Source organism: Sphaeramia orbicularis, chromosome 2, assembly GCF_902148855.1.
Source record: "Sphaeramia orbicularis chromosome 2, fSphaOr1.1, whole genome shotgun sequence".
NCBI classification, from domain to species: Eukaryota; Metazoa; Chordata; class Actinopteri; order Kurtiformes; family Apogonidae; genus Sphaeramia; species Sphaeramia orbicularis.
In genome coordinates, this window is record NC_043958.1 from 8,143,941 (window position 1) to 8,159,873 (window position 15,933).

General features: G+C 35.7%; 1 protein-coding gene across 1 annotated transcript in view; it reads left to right on the top strand.

Annotated features, from left to right (window-relative positions):
* LOC115430565 (cholecystokinin receptor-like) overlaps positions 1 to 15,933 on the top strand; it is a 73,358-nt gene that overhangs the window by 13,018 nt on the left and 44,407 nt on the right. The window contains exon 2 of the mRNA XM_030150654.1: positions 15,475 to 15,723. Coding sequence (XP_030006514.1) covers positions 15,475 to 15,723 — 249 coding nt within the window. The remainder of the gene's footprint in view (positions 1 to 15,474; positions 15,724 to 15,933) is intronic.

Sequence of the window (15,933 nt, forward strand, 5' to 3'; positions counted from 1 at the left end):
TTTTATCTGCTAAATGCTTTTTCTTTAAATAGACACGAGCTCACACCTACTGAACATGTGAACACCGAAGCTTATTGTTGCACGCCACCGTCTTTCCTGCTTGTTTTCATCAAATGAGGTTTTGAGTTAAAATATTCAGCAAAGTATTTTTTAATATTCTGATGAAGCTGAGAAAGAGAGAATGTATGTTAAGTTGCACGTCCAACAAGGCCTTATGGGTAATTGAATATGTAATGAGTTTGGTCATGCGCTGCAAACAAGCTCTTTCCGACTCCAGAAATTTCAAAGTAATGCTAGATCAATAGTATTCTCTCATGGGGTGTATTGCTGAAAGACTAATTGAGTTGCATTGTGCTGACTGTAACAGTAACTCAGCCCATTACTGTGATAAAATGTGATCCAGAGATGGCCATATGCACATCGAGCACTAAGCCAAACTGCTGTCGGAGAATTAATTGGCCACCATTTTTATGAGACTCAACATTGCGGTTTGGCCATGTTTTTAGAAGAAACAGAGCTAATCATTGAAGTCAAGCATATTTGTATTAATTTTAATGAATTTAACCTAATATATGCCAGGCTTTGTGGCTATAAACAAAAAAAAAAAACTGTGAAAAAAGTCTACAAGTAGGAATTGTACTGTCATGAACAACCTGACTGCAGAAATAAGTGAGTTATGCTACATGTGAATAAATACACTGATGTTTTGTTGAGATGTATATGATGTGAGGTCAGTTTTTAACGTTTTCTGCTGTACAGTCCAGTGTGTCAGAATTAAGGGTATTTAGGAAGAGAGAAAAAAAACTCAGTTTTCTTAATTATAATCCAGTCCAATCCAACTTTATTTATAAAGCACTTTAAAACAGCCACAGTGGACCAAAGTGCTGAGCACGATAAAAATTAATAAAAGCATTAAAAAATTTAAATCAAATAAAAATAGATAAATAAAACAAGTTAAAATATAAAAGCAGAAACAAAATGTCAACATCGCACGAGTGTTAAAAGGCCAAGGAGAACAGGTAGGTTTTAATTATAATTATAAGGGATGCACTGATGCAAAATTCTCTGACAATATCAATGAGCCCGGTACATGACCATAAAATTCAGATAATTGAGAGTAATCAGATGAATGTAATACTTGGATCTGACATATTTACATTCACTTCAGAAATGCGATAATCAAAAAACCCAGTTTTTACAAGATTCAGTCCATTATCTGATTTCTTTTGGAGTACGTACATATGTAGTGATGGTAGAATCAAACTTCCTGTTACAGTCTTCCACTCACATTGTGACTACCTCACTATAGTTTTCTATGGTTTTTAAATTATTTTTTCCCAACATATGCACAGATATAAAACAATGAAATAAATCACATTAAGGGATATACATGCACAAAAACATCAGCCTATTGGAGAGAAATCTATGTGTGTTAAAGCATATCACAATATGCTGGTTACATGCTAATTTGAATAATCTGATTAATGCAGAATTTGAATAATAAAAAGATTTTTGGTGTGGATGTAAACAGTTTTAATGATAGAAAATGGTCAGTAGCTGATGTCTGTCCTGACGTGACCTTGTGATTCTTGATTTTGTTTTTGTCGTTATTTATACCACCATTAACAAGAAAATCTTTATTATGAATTTAAAAACAGTATTTGAACCCATAAAGACCCAGTCCTACTTTTGTGGCAGTTCCGAATAGAATTTTTTCTCTATTTTTAACCTTTCTTAAGTGATTTATCACCATTTATTGTAATATCCTCTGTATTTAGCATTTTTTTCAGTGAAAAGCAGGTATTTTTCTATGCTTCATTTATCTGATTATGTAGATGTTCATTAAAGATCCGATTAAAATTTTTGGTTATTTGATCAAAAACAGAGAAAACTGAAGAAAAAGGGAGTTTTTCAGCAACATATATCAAGAACTAAACATAAACCAAGTGTCTCCATCCACTGTCACTGATCCAACTCCATGGGTTTTACTGGTGAATCAATGTTGTAGAGGATGACACCGTTTCCACTGTAACTATAGAGCCTCTGAACGTCCAAATGGGTCATATCTGATGACCATAAAAAAATGACAAACTGCATTTTACACCAATTATTTACATGTATTGATAGAATTAGTGGATCAGAAGTTATTAAACCTTTTAGATCAGGAAATGATTTTGGTCGCCAGTGACTGTTTGGATCTTTAAGGGTTAAACTCCTACCCTTAATCACATAATCTTTTGATTGACATCTTAAACAGACATCATATATCAATATTGGCTGATATCAGCTGATACTGATGTCCAGCCAATATACCAGTGCATCCCAAATAATTATCTACAAAAATTTCAATGCCTTTCATATCTACAGAAGAAGTGGTTTGCCGTTAACCATATTTCTGTAAAAGCTCCAAACAGACCTTGACTTTTTCCTTTTTTGTTTCATCACAGACGTCATCCAGTGTTGCAGTTTATTACCATCAGGTTCTGAATGTGGAGCAGAGTTCGCAACCCCTTGCATAAGAACAAAAGTCTAGCTTTAATGAAAGACTTTTGCAATTTCGTAGCCGCTGTAACTTGGGGCTGAGGGTTGTAATATTGTCCTTCACCACTATATATCACTAAATATCACCCACTAAACTTGTAATGCAGTCCAGGAATGGCCTCCATATTTTTAAGTACCGGTCTTTGTGTCCTGCATCCTTTTAACATGGCCACTATAGTTCACTGTGATGATGCATCTGCAGTTCTTTATGGATATTTCCCAACATATACTGTAGATCCCTGTGCTGTCAGTCATGGAGGCATTAGACTGTTAATTTATATGAATGTAATATTTCCCCTCACATTTCCTTGACCATGTTAGAGTCAGACCCAGGAAAGTGAAAGTTTTAGCTGTTTTTTTTTTTTTTTTTTTTACATTAAACAGTTATCTTGATTAGAAACTGCATAATGCAACAGTTTTTCAGATACATTTTTAAAATTATTTATTTATTTTTTTTAATGGAATGTCCTTTGCACTAGACAACATTTTTGAAGTAAAACTGTAACACTTATGTCCCCTACAGAGGACAAAAATGCATTGCTGAGTCTTAGGAGGATTTTACATATAAGTTGTTCCAGCTTCATTATGATGCTATTAAAATAATTTCCTGTTAACTGACTACAGTCTGTTTGTGTTTCTGGGTAGCATCAGCTGACAAAACTGAATATTGACTGTGTAATGGGAGAAAAATAGAATGCTGGTGGAATAATGAAAAAAAAAGATCATAGCTTGAGGTAAAACAGAGACTGAAATGCCAACTGTGCATTAAAATAATTGTAATTTTGACCATTGGAGAAGCACTTCTACTACTGGCGTACTATTGGCTCTAGCGTGTCTGTATCTTGCATGTGAACAACAGCCTGTCTGTGATCACTGTCATCAAACTACAGAACACAAACACACACCTTCAGGATCTCTGTTGCTTAATAGATTTCCTGATAAATACAAGCGCAAAGTTAGAGGTCAAACAATAATGGATTCTAAACCCGTAAAGACCAAGTGCTACTTTTGTGGGAGTTCTCAAATGACTTTTTCTCTGTATTTAAGCTTTCTTAAGTGATTTGGGTGCTTCTATGAAACTGGGTTCATTTTGGGATCTGGCACTTTGCTCGCTTTTTAGACCCAATTATAAAAGAGAAATTTAGACATATTTCCCCCTAGGATGTACCTAATGATGACCTCAGATGAATGCAAAAAAGTTATGCTCTTGCTCTGAGCCATCCCAAAATTAATGAATAGTTAATCAAATATTGGGGCCAAAATTAGGACAGGAAAAGAAGCCTAGGTGTCAGTGCATTTGATCTTGGAAACATGGCTTGAAATGGTCTTATATACCGCTATAAATATAGACACTGTGTTAAAATCTGTTGATCCTAGTGGTTTTTCTAATCCAGACATGTGGGTTTTTCATGAATCGGCAGTTTCATTCCAGGTTTCATGTGTAAACCATCATGTCCACTGGCGTTACATGCAGAACCTGCCCAGTTAAACTCATATAAATCATGAGTGATTTTGCAACAGTGGTCATTTTTGTGAAACACTGTGACCTCCATAATTAGTTTGATTCCCAAAATGTACCTGTGAGAGAATAAAAAGATATTCAAAAAAATAGTAGTGTGTAATTTTTGTGTCCTTTTTACCATGTTACATGCAGATTCTTGTATGAAAAATAATATAAAAAGCTGTTTTATCTGAAAAATAGTTTCTCTTTTATCTCAGTAAATATTTATTTTTAAGATAGACCCAAAGTGCTTCCAAACTTACTTCATAACATTAGTCTACATCTGGTTTGAATTTTTAGCCCCCATGTCCTGTTTTTAGGGACCAGTTTCCAAGAAACACCCATTTATCATCATTTATTATAATATTATCCTCCGCATTTTGCATTTTTTAAGTGTATATCAGGTATTTCCCTATATTTAATTCACTGATCATGTAGGTTATCATGAAGGTTATTATATCAGAAACAGCAATAACTGAGGCAACAGTGACTTTCTCAGCTAAGATATCAATAACTGAACATGAAAAGATGACAAATTGTATTTACACCAATTATTTATATGTATTGATAGGATTAGTGGATCAACAGGTATAGATCAGTAGATGGTTTGGTGGCTGTTTGGGTCTTTATGGGTTGAAGGTGGAAAAAATAATGATGGTTGGGAACGATTAAATGAGCAATCTGTGACTTTATTAGAAATTACAAAAAGAAGATGGCTGATGATCTGCACACATGCTGTAAATTGAAGTAAAAATAAAGCATTTTTTGAGCTATTGTTTTCCTTCAAAGCCACTATCATTCTGATGACAATAGTCTGTAAAATAGCCTCGGTCTCTCTCTATCTGCATCGTTTGACTGACATGTATTCGGGCTAGAATCCCACTACAGGAGAAAAATGCATGTTCAGCGGTTCAGGTCACAGTAAAGCTGAGCCTCGAAGGATAGTCAGTGGTTCAAACTCTGGTAAATTCAAGTCCAGAGAGTTTAAAAGTAATGCAGCTCAGTAAGAAAGACATCAGTCAGCAGCTATTAGTCGATCTGAGCATCAAAGTGAGATATTCAGGTAGAAAACTCAAGAAAGAAAGTATCAAGAATAAATGTGGAGCTCAAACAGTTTCAGAAAGGGTTGTTTCTGTTAAACCTGCAGCGATGGATATGTTTTTTTAGTGTTATTGGATAAAAATTCCATAATTACCTTTCTACATACAGTTGTGGAAAAAATTATCAGACCATCAAAAGTCATCAAAAACAATCATGTGATCATGTGACTAAAACAGACACTGTTTTTGGCAGTACAATGCCATAGCTGTTGATGTAAGAACTCAAGTGATTTTGGTTATTATGTAGAAAACCATGGAAATTGGCTAGATATCAGCTCTGAATTTAAACTACTATGAGCTATTTTCGTTGTTATCATTATATTTGTCCAAACAAATGTACCTTTAGTTGTACCAGACATTAAAATGAACAAGAAATTGAAAAAAAAAACAAGGGTGGTTTAATAATTTTTAAAGCTAAAATAAAAATGGTATCAGTTTCATTTTTGGATATAATGTACTCTCATATGTTAAGAAAAGTGTGGTATGCTAAATATTTGCACTTTTCTTAAACAAGAGCACTTTTTGGTACTTTTTCCAAACCTTGAATAACTGCTGTATATTTTCCCTCACTCAGTTACTTTGTCAATGATGATAAATTCATGTTTTTATTAAATATTTGGTTATTATTCCTTAATGGTATGTTAAAGTACTGGCTTAGACCTACAATTTGAGCTATTATGGTTGCTGCTAAATTATTTTTTAAAAACAGATATGGACTGATTAGTCTTGCAGCACGGTGCTATCTCACTCCATTCCTCGCTTGGTCAGACCCTTATGCAAATTCCACAACCCCCATTTCGCCTTTTTTTTTCACTGCAGGCACTGGCTCAGGCAAATCTATTTTTACTCATAGTTTTTATATAAATACATATTTTAGAGAATGTTTGATCATGTAAAATTGCCTAAAAGTCAGAGAAAATGTGTGAAATTAACTTTGCAAAGAGTTCCTTATGTCTGAAGCGATCAGAGTTGGCATTCAGGAGGTCAAACATACTCTGGCCTGATCTCTATCTTTTGATTGAACGTTTTAGGATACCAGACATGTGTCAACTCTCTGAAGATACGTTGGCAATTTGAGATGGCAGTGTCCGATTGGTTCCGACGACATGAATCCACAGTGAAAGAATGACAAGGACTGAATCCAGAGCCATTAGTTGGTCTGTGATGTGAGATTTACTGGCAGAGTGGACACACATGCAGCATCAGAGGCAGCTGTTGGCTCTGAGAGAAAGTTTATCCTGACTGTTTGTGATGGTTTACTCGCACTTGAGTGTTTGCTTCGTTAGAATGAAATGATTCCAAAACACGGCCATTAATGGTGAGGAGAAAACAGATGTTGACATTTAATAAACTGCTGCTCAGTGTGATTGGAAAGCCCGTCAGAGAAACTGGAAAACAAAAAGTTGAATTTATCCATTTCTTCTTGTGCTCTTTAGCTGATGAACGCCATAGATGGTAAATGTCAGCTTCATTAAGTTACAGAGACTGGAGTCTGATTAGTTTTTATTCATTGTTCTGCCAAATCACTGCATGACAACGCCTTCTAGGGACGTGAACTGCATGTAGTTGAAAGTATTTTATCCTTTTTGCGCATATTCCTTACTTTCTGGGCCACTCCTAAATGTTGAGAAATCTTCACGGCTGAGTCAAAGCTCCCCGTAATAAGGATGCAAATTTCATTTAAGGATGTTTTCTCCGTAGGCAAAGTCGCAAATGTCTCGGTAGAATGCTACACTGGGAAATGTAATCATATTAAACAGATTTCTATAATATTTCTACTGTCAGACAGAATTTAGTATCCAGAATTCACAGTAATATGTTTGTTTTCCGAAGCTACATTTAATCCTGTAAAAATTGCACCGGTTCGACAGAAGGAAGCTGAAGGAGGCAGTTAGAGAAGGCAGAAACCCGTGGAGAAAGCTCATATGTGGAACTCAGCATCTTGTGAGTTCACTGGTTTCTTTCCGTTACATCACTGCACATAGAAAAATGTAAATATGGACTCATGGGATGAGAAAAACAAGCCATTGGAAGAGATGGTATTAGTTGAAGTAACCAAATATTCCCAGAGAAGAGAAATAATGGTACATACATATTTACCATCAAACTGTTGCTTATTACCATACATATTAGTACTATACGACCTTTACATTACTTAATATAAAGCTCTTGCTATTGTTTTATTTTGCATGATCGTATTCTGTAACTGTGAGGCCAGTTTTCCTTTAATAACTTCCTGATTAGGGTTGGACAGTTTCTCATTTTATGCCTCAAGGAGTAAAAGAGAATAAAGAGGCAGTAGCATTTAAAGCAGCAGAAAATATGGGCTTCATGCCAAGTGTCAGTAGAATATGAATTTCTGAAAAAGTATTAAGTCTGAAAAGTGCACACTGGTTTGCTTTAAGGAAAAATACTTGAATTTGTCTCGTTTTTTTTCTATTATTAATTAATATTCACTGCAAATTACTTTTTTAATGCCAAAATACTGATCTATACAAAGGTTATAATAGTTTTAGATTTTTATTATAGTTTAGTTTTGAAATTTTTTTTTTTCTAATTCAGTTTAATTAGTTTTTAGAGCAGGTTTGATCGTTTTTATTATTTTTAATTTTTTTCTAAATGCTTAGTTTTGGTTTAGTTTTTTCATATCTTTTATCTTCCTTGCCGTGGTATTCAAACTAATCCCATACAGGAGCTGCTTTCTTCCAACTTTAGTCTCCATGTTTCCAGGTAGAGTGGGGACGGTAAGCGGACTCTACAGGATAAGTGACAAGGAGTGATGGTCCGTGAAGTGTCGTATAGTGCCGCCAGAAAGAATTGCTCGAGTGAAATAAATTGATTTCATATCAATCTGACTTTGACAAAGACGAAAATGAAGGGAATTTTATCCATAATTTTTATACGTTTTAATTAGTTTTGTAAGCACACAATACAGTCTCAGTTATTGTTTTTTTCTTTTGATTATAGTTTTTATTTATTTGAGTTAACAAAATTTGTTTCAGTTTTAGATTTTGTTCATGATAATAACCTTAATCTATACTAGAACGTTAAATGAAAATTGCTGTTCAAATTCAATCAAAATTGCAATTATAAAACATGATGATGTGATCTTTCAGCCCTATCATTCACGTTTTGTTCTAATTACTGATCACTGATTGTGAAGAAGAAACTTGTACTTGAGTAACGATCTTAATATATATTCAATAGATGAGACTTAATATAAATGTGAAATTAAAAATTAAATTTAACCACTAGGTAAGTTATTAACAAGAACTCACTATAGGAAGAAAGTGTTAATTTAGAGATACTTTGACACCAACGACATATAGTCTTTATACATTTTTTGCTTTGTTACATTAGAATAAACTGTATTTATTAAGGGAGAATAACTATTTCCGTGGTTCTACAAAGATGTTTCTCAGATAAGACGTCTCATGAGAGGCTCACAAGCAACACGCCTTCCCCATTCGTTTCCAATGGGAGGAATAAACGTGAACTCAGTAAATATTGGACCCATTTTTCACCAGCTGCACATCTCCTGAACATTCTGACAATAAAATGTCATTTTTCAGACACACAGATCAGAATTAACTTTGCTTGAGTCCTGTCTCTGTCTGAGCATCAGACCTGCCAGATCTCCAAAGGGAGTAAAAACAAAGCAAATGATGCTCATAAAAAGAATGTTAGTTATTGGTAAATGACTTGGTATTATTGTCTTTATTTGGCCTATCCATCTACACATTCTCAACAGGAAGTGAGTACTTTTTGCTGCACCATCTTTGTATGGAAGATTTTTCTTATGAGGCACATTCTGAACGAGGCATATTAAGATCATTTATTCTACATGACTGATTGGCCATTAAAAAATAGATTTCCTTCAGTAACCTCCCGAATGCCGCTGTAAGTAAGGAAGTTGTAAATGAATTACAATCTTAATATGCTTTATGCTGTTTAGAACTGACTAAATAATGTCTATTCTTAATGTATTCTCATGTATAATTATATTGTGTGTATATGGATTCCCATTTATATTAGACACTGCCTGGCTGAAAAAGAAGAAAATAAACTTCCTACCTAGTTCAGATCCTTCCACTGGATTATTACTGCGATGATTAATATGTTTGATCATTGCAGGTTCTTTAACCCTTCAACTAATACAGTGAATAGCTTCTCATTTCTTAAACAACCATCAGTTTGATAGATTGAACTGTGTTGCAATGGAAAAAGGTCACGTGGTCTAATGAGTCCAGACTGACCCTGTTCCAGAGTGATGAAGTGAGTACCCATCATGCCTATAGTGCCTACAGTACAAACCTGTGGGTGTCGTGTTATGATCTGGGGTTGATTCAGTTGGTCAGGTCTAGGTTCAACAACATTATGAGGTCAGCTGAACATGAATAGAAGAAAAAGGAGAAAAATGAATGCAACTATTGACAAAAATAACTGTTGTGGCATTTATTGTGATTTTCCATCATGTGACATCAATGATGCCATTGTAAATGTATACTGTAATTAAAGTTAAAGGTGGTCCAGTGAAATATTGATGTGTTACTTTTTTCCCACTGGGCAATACATTATGACTTACAGTCACAAAAAAAGATTATAAGACCACCCCTTATTTTCTTCAATTTCTTGTTCATTTTAATGCCTGGTACAACTAAAGGTACATTTGTTTGGACAAATATAATGATAACAACAAAAATAGCTCATTAGAGTTTAATTTCAGAGCTGATGTCTATCCGTTTTCCATTTTTTTCCTGATAATAACCAAAATCACTTCAGTTCTCACATCAATAACTATGGCACTGTACTGACAAACAGTACTTTTAGGCATTCCATGTTTTCTTTTCTGTCTGTTTTAGTCACATGATACACACAGGAGTTGGTATTTGATTGCATAACCATTGTTTTTGATGACTTTTGATGGTCTAATATTTTTTTTTTCCACGACTGTTTACTGTATCTGTCCTACTTACTATTAATAAACAACAGTTATGGAGTTGTTAAAGTAAAACCGTTGAGTAGAATATAGCTTTAATTAGTGCTATCAGTGCTATAGTGTCTAATGAATAGCAAATGTGGTGATAATCTTTATGGTGTATTTTGTGGGCTCGCACTTTTCACAAATGACAAACCATCCTACTTTATTTAACATTAAAAATTGACTGTGAGAAAAGTAGCGCAAACAATGAAAATATTTGCTGCTATTTGGCCTCACCTTTTATTTTCAATGGTTAAATCGGCTATTTTGAAGAGAGCTTTGTTTTCATCACATCAGTTAAATAAAGTGTCAGTGTTATAAGTTCAATTAGCGGAACAATGTGAGCAGAACTACCAAAAACAACCTCAATAAAACCTTTGAAATCATGACAGTGTTTGCCAATGGCAGCGATAACCAACTCTGTATTGTTACTCTGTATTGAAGTTTTACCAGAGCAGGGATTGAAAGGTGTAACTATGCTTTTGCTGGAGAGGAGATTTAGCTGCTGACTGCTACAACTTCACTCAGGAGTCCTCTCCTGACTTTTCTGGTTCACTAGTTTGTCCATCAGGCTTTCTGCTCACTAGCAATTAGGAGTAAGATCAGTTTTGGAAAGGGCTGACAGTTCTTTTCTAACAGTTTGAAATATTTCATCATTTCAGCCCCGCAGCGAGATTGTGATGAAAGGTTAGTTCAGAACGGTGGCTCTTCTTTTTTCTTTTTTTTTTTTTTTTTTTGCTCTGTAACCATATCACCTCTGAGATCATTAGCACTCATTATTGCTGATGTTTGTAACAATTTATTCACAGGTTAGAACGACATCCATGATCATCAGTCAGGCCATTAAATCCACCTCTTACCTGCTCAAATAAGACAAGATAGTAATGACATGATGACACTTTAATGATCACCTCAGGGAAGTGTAATTACAGTTTGCATCACAGCAGCTAAGAGGAGACACAGTAGCGGCAAGAAAAGGTTAAATAAATATACCGTAGAGTTGATCTCTTTGCTGTAAAGCGTTCCATGTCAGCAGGTCCGTCTATATATGAGAGTTTAAGAGGTAAACAGCTGACTTTTATCTGTGCCTGTGGATCTGAGTGCAGCGGCCACGCTTGATGGGAACTAAAGTGAATTGTCCTGGAATATTTATGCTCACGGGAGCCGACATACTGCTGCTGCTGCTGCTCAGTGAACAGATAATTCCAATTTTCCTTGACTGCACCTCAAAATCTCTCACATAATAGACATTGTAGAGCCAATGAGAGTCCACCGATTGATGGAAGATCATAAGTTAATGCTGATTATGCATATCAGATGTAATTACATCAGATAAATCAAACCTTGCCAAAGTTGTCACCTGTGTTGTAGATTTACCTCTCAGTGGATGCTACTTTTACTACCCTGGCCGTGACAGGAATCTCCATCTGATAGAGGGATCCTGCATCAAAAGAATTATTCATATTTGCAGTTGAGAGGGACTCCTTTTCTCAGGTGGCAGGAGTGATTGTCATGCATCCCACAATGTCCATGCTTCAAATTCAGAATGAAAGCTGTTTGGTGGAGCAACCATGACATCCAAGTGGTTAAGGTGCTTAACATGTGCCCGCAAAGCCCCTGAGCTGGTTCTCCCTGTTCTTTTTTTTTGCTGCTGTCAAAAAAAGGTGTATCGTCCAGTGTTGGCTTTCATTTCTTCCACATCTTTACATTTAATTTCATGAATAGCTGGATGTGTATTGAAATGAAGAGACGGCTCCATATCTCCGGACCTGAACCCTATTGAAAACCTCTGATGAAGAGGAAGATGGATGGTTATAAGCCATCAAACAAAGCAAGGCCTCTTCATAAAGCACTTGACAGTAATGCAATAGACTGATCGACTTAAAATGAGGGTTATTCTGCTAAACATTGATTTCTGATCCTAAGTGAAAAGGTGTGGTGTGCATGACCTAACTGCAGAAATAGAATAGGATATAAATAGTGATGTTTTCATGAGTGAAAAAGCATTGAAAATCAGAGCAGTCCTTAAACTGGGGCTGGTTATTTCTATAGAAAGGAACGGGTCACCTCCTGTCACTAAAGTAGCTTAGAACACACTCCTTTTTTTTTTTTTTTTTAAACATTTTTGCATTTAGCATGATTTACCATCACCTACTATTTATATCCTCGAAATGGAGTTTCACGGATATACGCCACTGCCGGATCCACCGCCAGATATCCTTGGTGTGAATGCGATAACTAGGACAGACTTGGTTGGATGTCTTCTCCCTCGATAACCAACATAGTGGACCCCTGGTGGAAGAACCCTATCGTTTTCAGCTTCTCTATTAGTATTATAAGTCATCCAAATGGGGGTACTTTAGTTGAAAATCAGTTTTTTGGACATAAATCAAGTAAGAATAGGAAGATTGAGATAAAATTTGTCTCATATTGTCTGTTTTCTGTCTACCATTCAGAGTTCATATGGTGTCAATTTCATTCATTTGGTGTAGTTTTGTGGGGAATAATTGGTTCTCTGACCATTATTCAACCATTATCAGGTCCATGCAGCTCAAATTGAGTTCATATTGATTGTCTAACAATTATCGTGGATGATAGATTTATATATAGCAGAGGACTGGGGGGTTTTCAGGGATATACCCTTGTCAGAGGCTGAGAGCATAAGCCTCATTTAAACATATAATTAGGGTTGATAGCAGCACCAAGAACTGATACCTAGCCCTCTGTGCCAGTTCCTAAATGATATTTTTCAAAAGTAATTTTCCATTTTGTCACATTATGGTCAATGTATTTTCCAGTTTGTTGGTATTTCTATACATGCAGAGAATAGGAATAGAGTAAATCTAAATCTATTTACCACAGTCATTACTGAAAAAGACAATAACCCACCAGACAAATGGGAACAAGTTTGGAGTCCACTGCTTAAATATCTGGACTCCTCAGGAAAAACTCTGTAATTGTATTGTGCTGTGTATATCTATACATGTATGTGTATTTATGTGTACTATTTATTTTTATTTTATTTGTATTTTTTTTTTCTCTCTCTTTCTTCTTATGGCTGTTACTCTTATTATTAGTACTGTTAATGGTGGTTTTGATCATAGTAAGAATAATGTTCACAATACTGTTATGAACACTTTTAATTAAGTACGTATGTGTGTGTGTATCCCCCAATATATCAGACACCCCCCCACGTGTTCTGGTGTGTTTTTCACTGGACTTGTTTAACACATTTTAAATTGCAATAAAAAAATAAACATAAAAAAATGTTTAAAAGCCGGTTGCTGTTTGCAGACATTGACAAGGTTTACACCATACACGGTGAAATTTAATGTCAAACAAGAAACTTACACATACAGAAGTTTAGTACTCAGCCCTACCTATTACCGCCTTAACTAAAACACTGACTCTAAACAGAGGCTTTGGTGTTTTTTAGAAGCGTTGTGTTTATACAAAAATAGGAACAAGTTTTTGCATTTATTACAGTCTGAAAACAGTGCATTATTTATTTCTGTTTTATTTATTTATTTATTTCTGTGCTCATATGTCTGTTTGTGAACGAGTTGCAGAAGTTGAATGATAAGACTTGATTTAGTTTTTAGTTCAATATATTGTGGAAAAACAATGGACTATTGTAGTTTATTCTGCTCTCTGAAGGCCATTCTAGTTTGTTATTTTGAAGAGGTGTGACTTTCTGCCAGTTACTGTTTATTTGTTGCCATATTTTTCTTTGGAAATTGTTGTTAGTAGTTGCTAGACTGAACAATATTTTTTCTCAAACATATGCCAGTAAAATTTCCAGTATTTCACGCAGCACGGGGCTAAAAAAAAAAAGAAGCAAAACATGAAGCAGTGGAGGGGCAGATATGCTAACTTTTCTACTCCTGAATGTAAATGTAACCTCTGTGAACACACTGTACTGTTTGTGTCCTGATTCCCCTCCTCATGAAGAGTGAGTCTGCCTTCACGGTGATGCGCGACGCTCCGTCTACAAGCCCTTCTGCAGACCTTTAGACGTCTCCCATGTCGCTGTCTTTACAGGAGGACTCAGTCAGCGCTGCACATGGCCGGCCCCGACCTTGTCCTCTGTCAGATACTCTCATGCTCAAACAGACTCGCTGTGACAGGCCAGTGTGAGTGAAGGGAGCATCCCTAAAACCCTGCGGCTGGGCTGCCCTGCTTCCACGGATGCTCAGCTGAATGGCAACACAGAAGAAAATGATATAAAACACACTCACCCCTGTTTTCCTTTTTTTATTACAAGGACCAGGGTTCAGTTTTAATAGCTCATTGGAATATAAAGCAGGGTGAGAAGTGAATGAGATTGATTTTTTTTTTTTTTTTTCAGTTTGATTCTGCTTCCTCATCATTAGGGCTGTTGTTTATCTCTTCCTTTTGATATCAGTATTTTAATTAAGTTCCGTTTCCAAAATGAGTTTAAGTATATTGACAGTAGCACAACTTAAATCGTTGATTATGCAAACTTACTCTTCTTGGAATTGACTGTGGTGTAGCTCGCTCACTTGAAATCTTATTTCCCAGGCGAACGACTGAATTCATATCTGTCCTCTTCTTATTTTCTTTCCTGTGCTTTTATTTCATGTGTCATTTAATGCATAGTTTTCTCATGAGGAGAAAATGTGCCCACGTCTGCGCACACACGGAGTAAATGCATGTTTTTGTCAAATTATTTTTAATAGAACAACACCGCCACAGAAAAATACATATTCCATTTGATACATTTGTTTTTTTTTTTTTACATTCTGCTTGATCATAAAACAAAGACAACAATGACAATGTAGAGGAAGGAATTTTCACAGTTTCTAGCTCAGATGCACAGGTTGATAGACTTCACGAGTTTTCCACCTTCACCTAACCCCGTTCCTCACCCACCACTTCCAAATTGTGTGTTTTCTGTGAGTCTCAACATAAAGTTATCTTTTCCATAATGAAAATTCTCTTAACTGCTGACTGCCATGTATCAAATGTCGGGGGATCTTTTTTAAGCCAGTTTAGACTTATTGCTTTCCTGTCAAATCATTTTTGTTTCATTCTTTGGGTGGAAGTGTTTGCCAGCCAGCCATGTGACCACCTCTGCTCTTTGTTCATTACTGTTTATAGCAATATTAAACATTTTTATTTCTTGTGGCTGCTGGAAAAATACCCACTCAAGCACGCCGAGAGACTTTGATGGAACAAGTTAATATTTTTCTATTTTACAGTAAGATATAATTCTTTCTCATCCATTATTGCTTGGCTGTGCACTCAGTATTCATTTGTCACTTGTCCTTTCTTTCTACAGTGCAATTGATAAAGGTATAAAAGTACCTATAATGTCCTGTCTGTTTCAGAGATGGACGTGTTTCGTATCCTGCTCTACACACTCATCTTTCTGCTCAGCGTCTTCGGCAACTTGATCATCATCGTGGTGCTGATGTTGAACAAGCGCATGAGGACCGTCACCAACTCCTTCCTGCTGTCGCTGGCGGTCAGCGACCTGATGATGGCCCTCTTCTGCATCCCACTGACACTCATCCCTAACATCCTGGGGGACTTCATCTTCGGAGCTGCCATGTGCAGGATCGGCTCCTACTTTATGGGTGAGAAACAGCATTTGAACCTTGGATAACATTTCAAGCATGCTTGAACTTATGTAGTTTGGGCAGAAACTAGAACATATGTCCTGTCCAGTGAAGTCTAATATGTGCCTTTTTTATTTTTCCAAATATTTTTTATTGAAGCAAAATAGGACACCTCCAATCACAGAATTACAATTTACCTTTCTGATTTCTAAGTATAAATGTCTATCT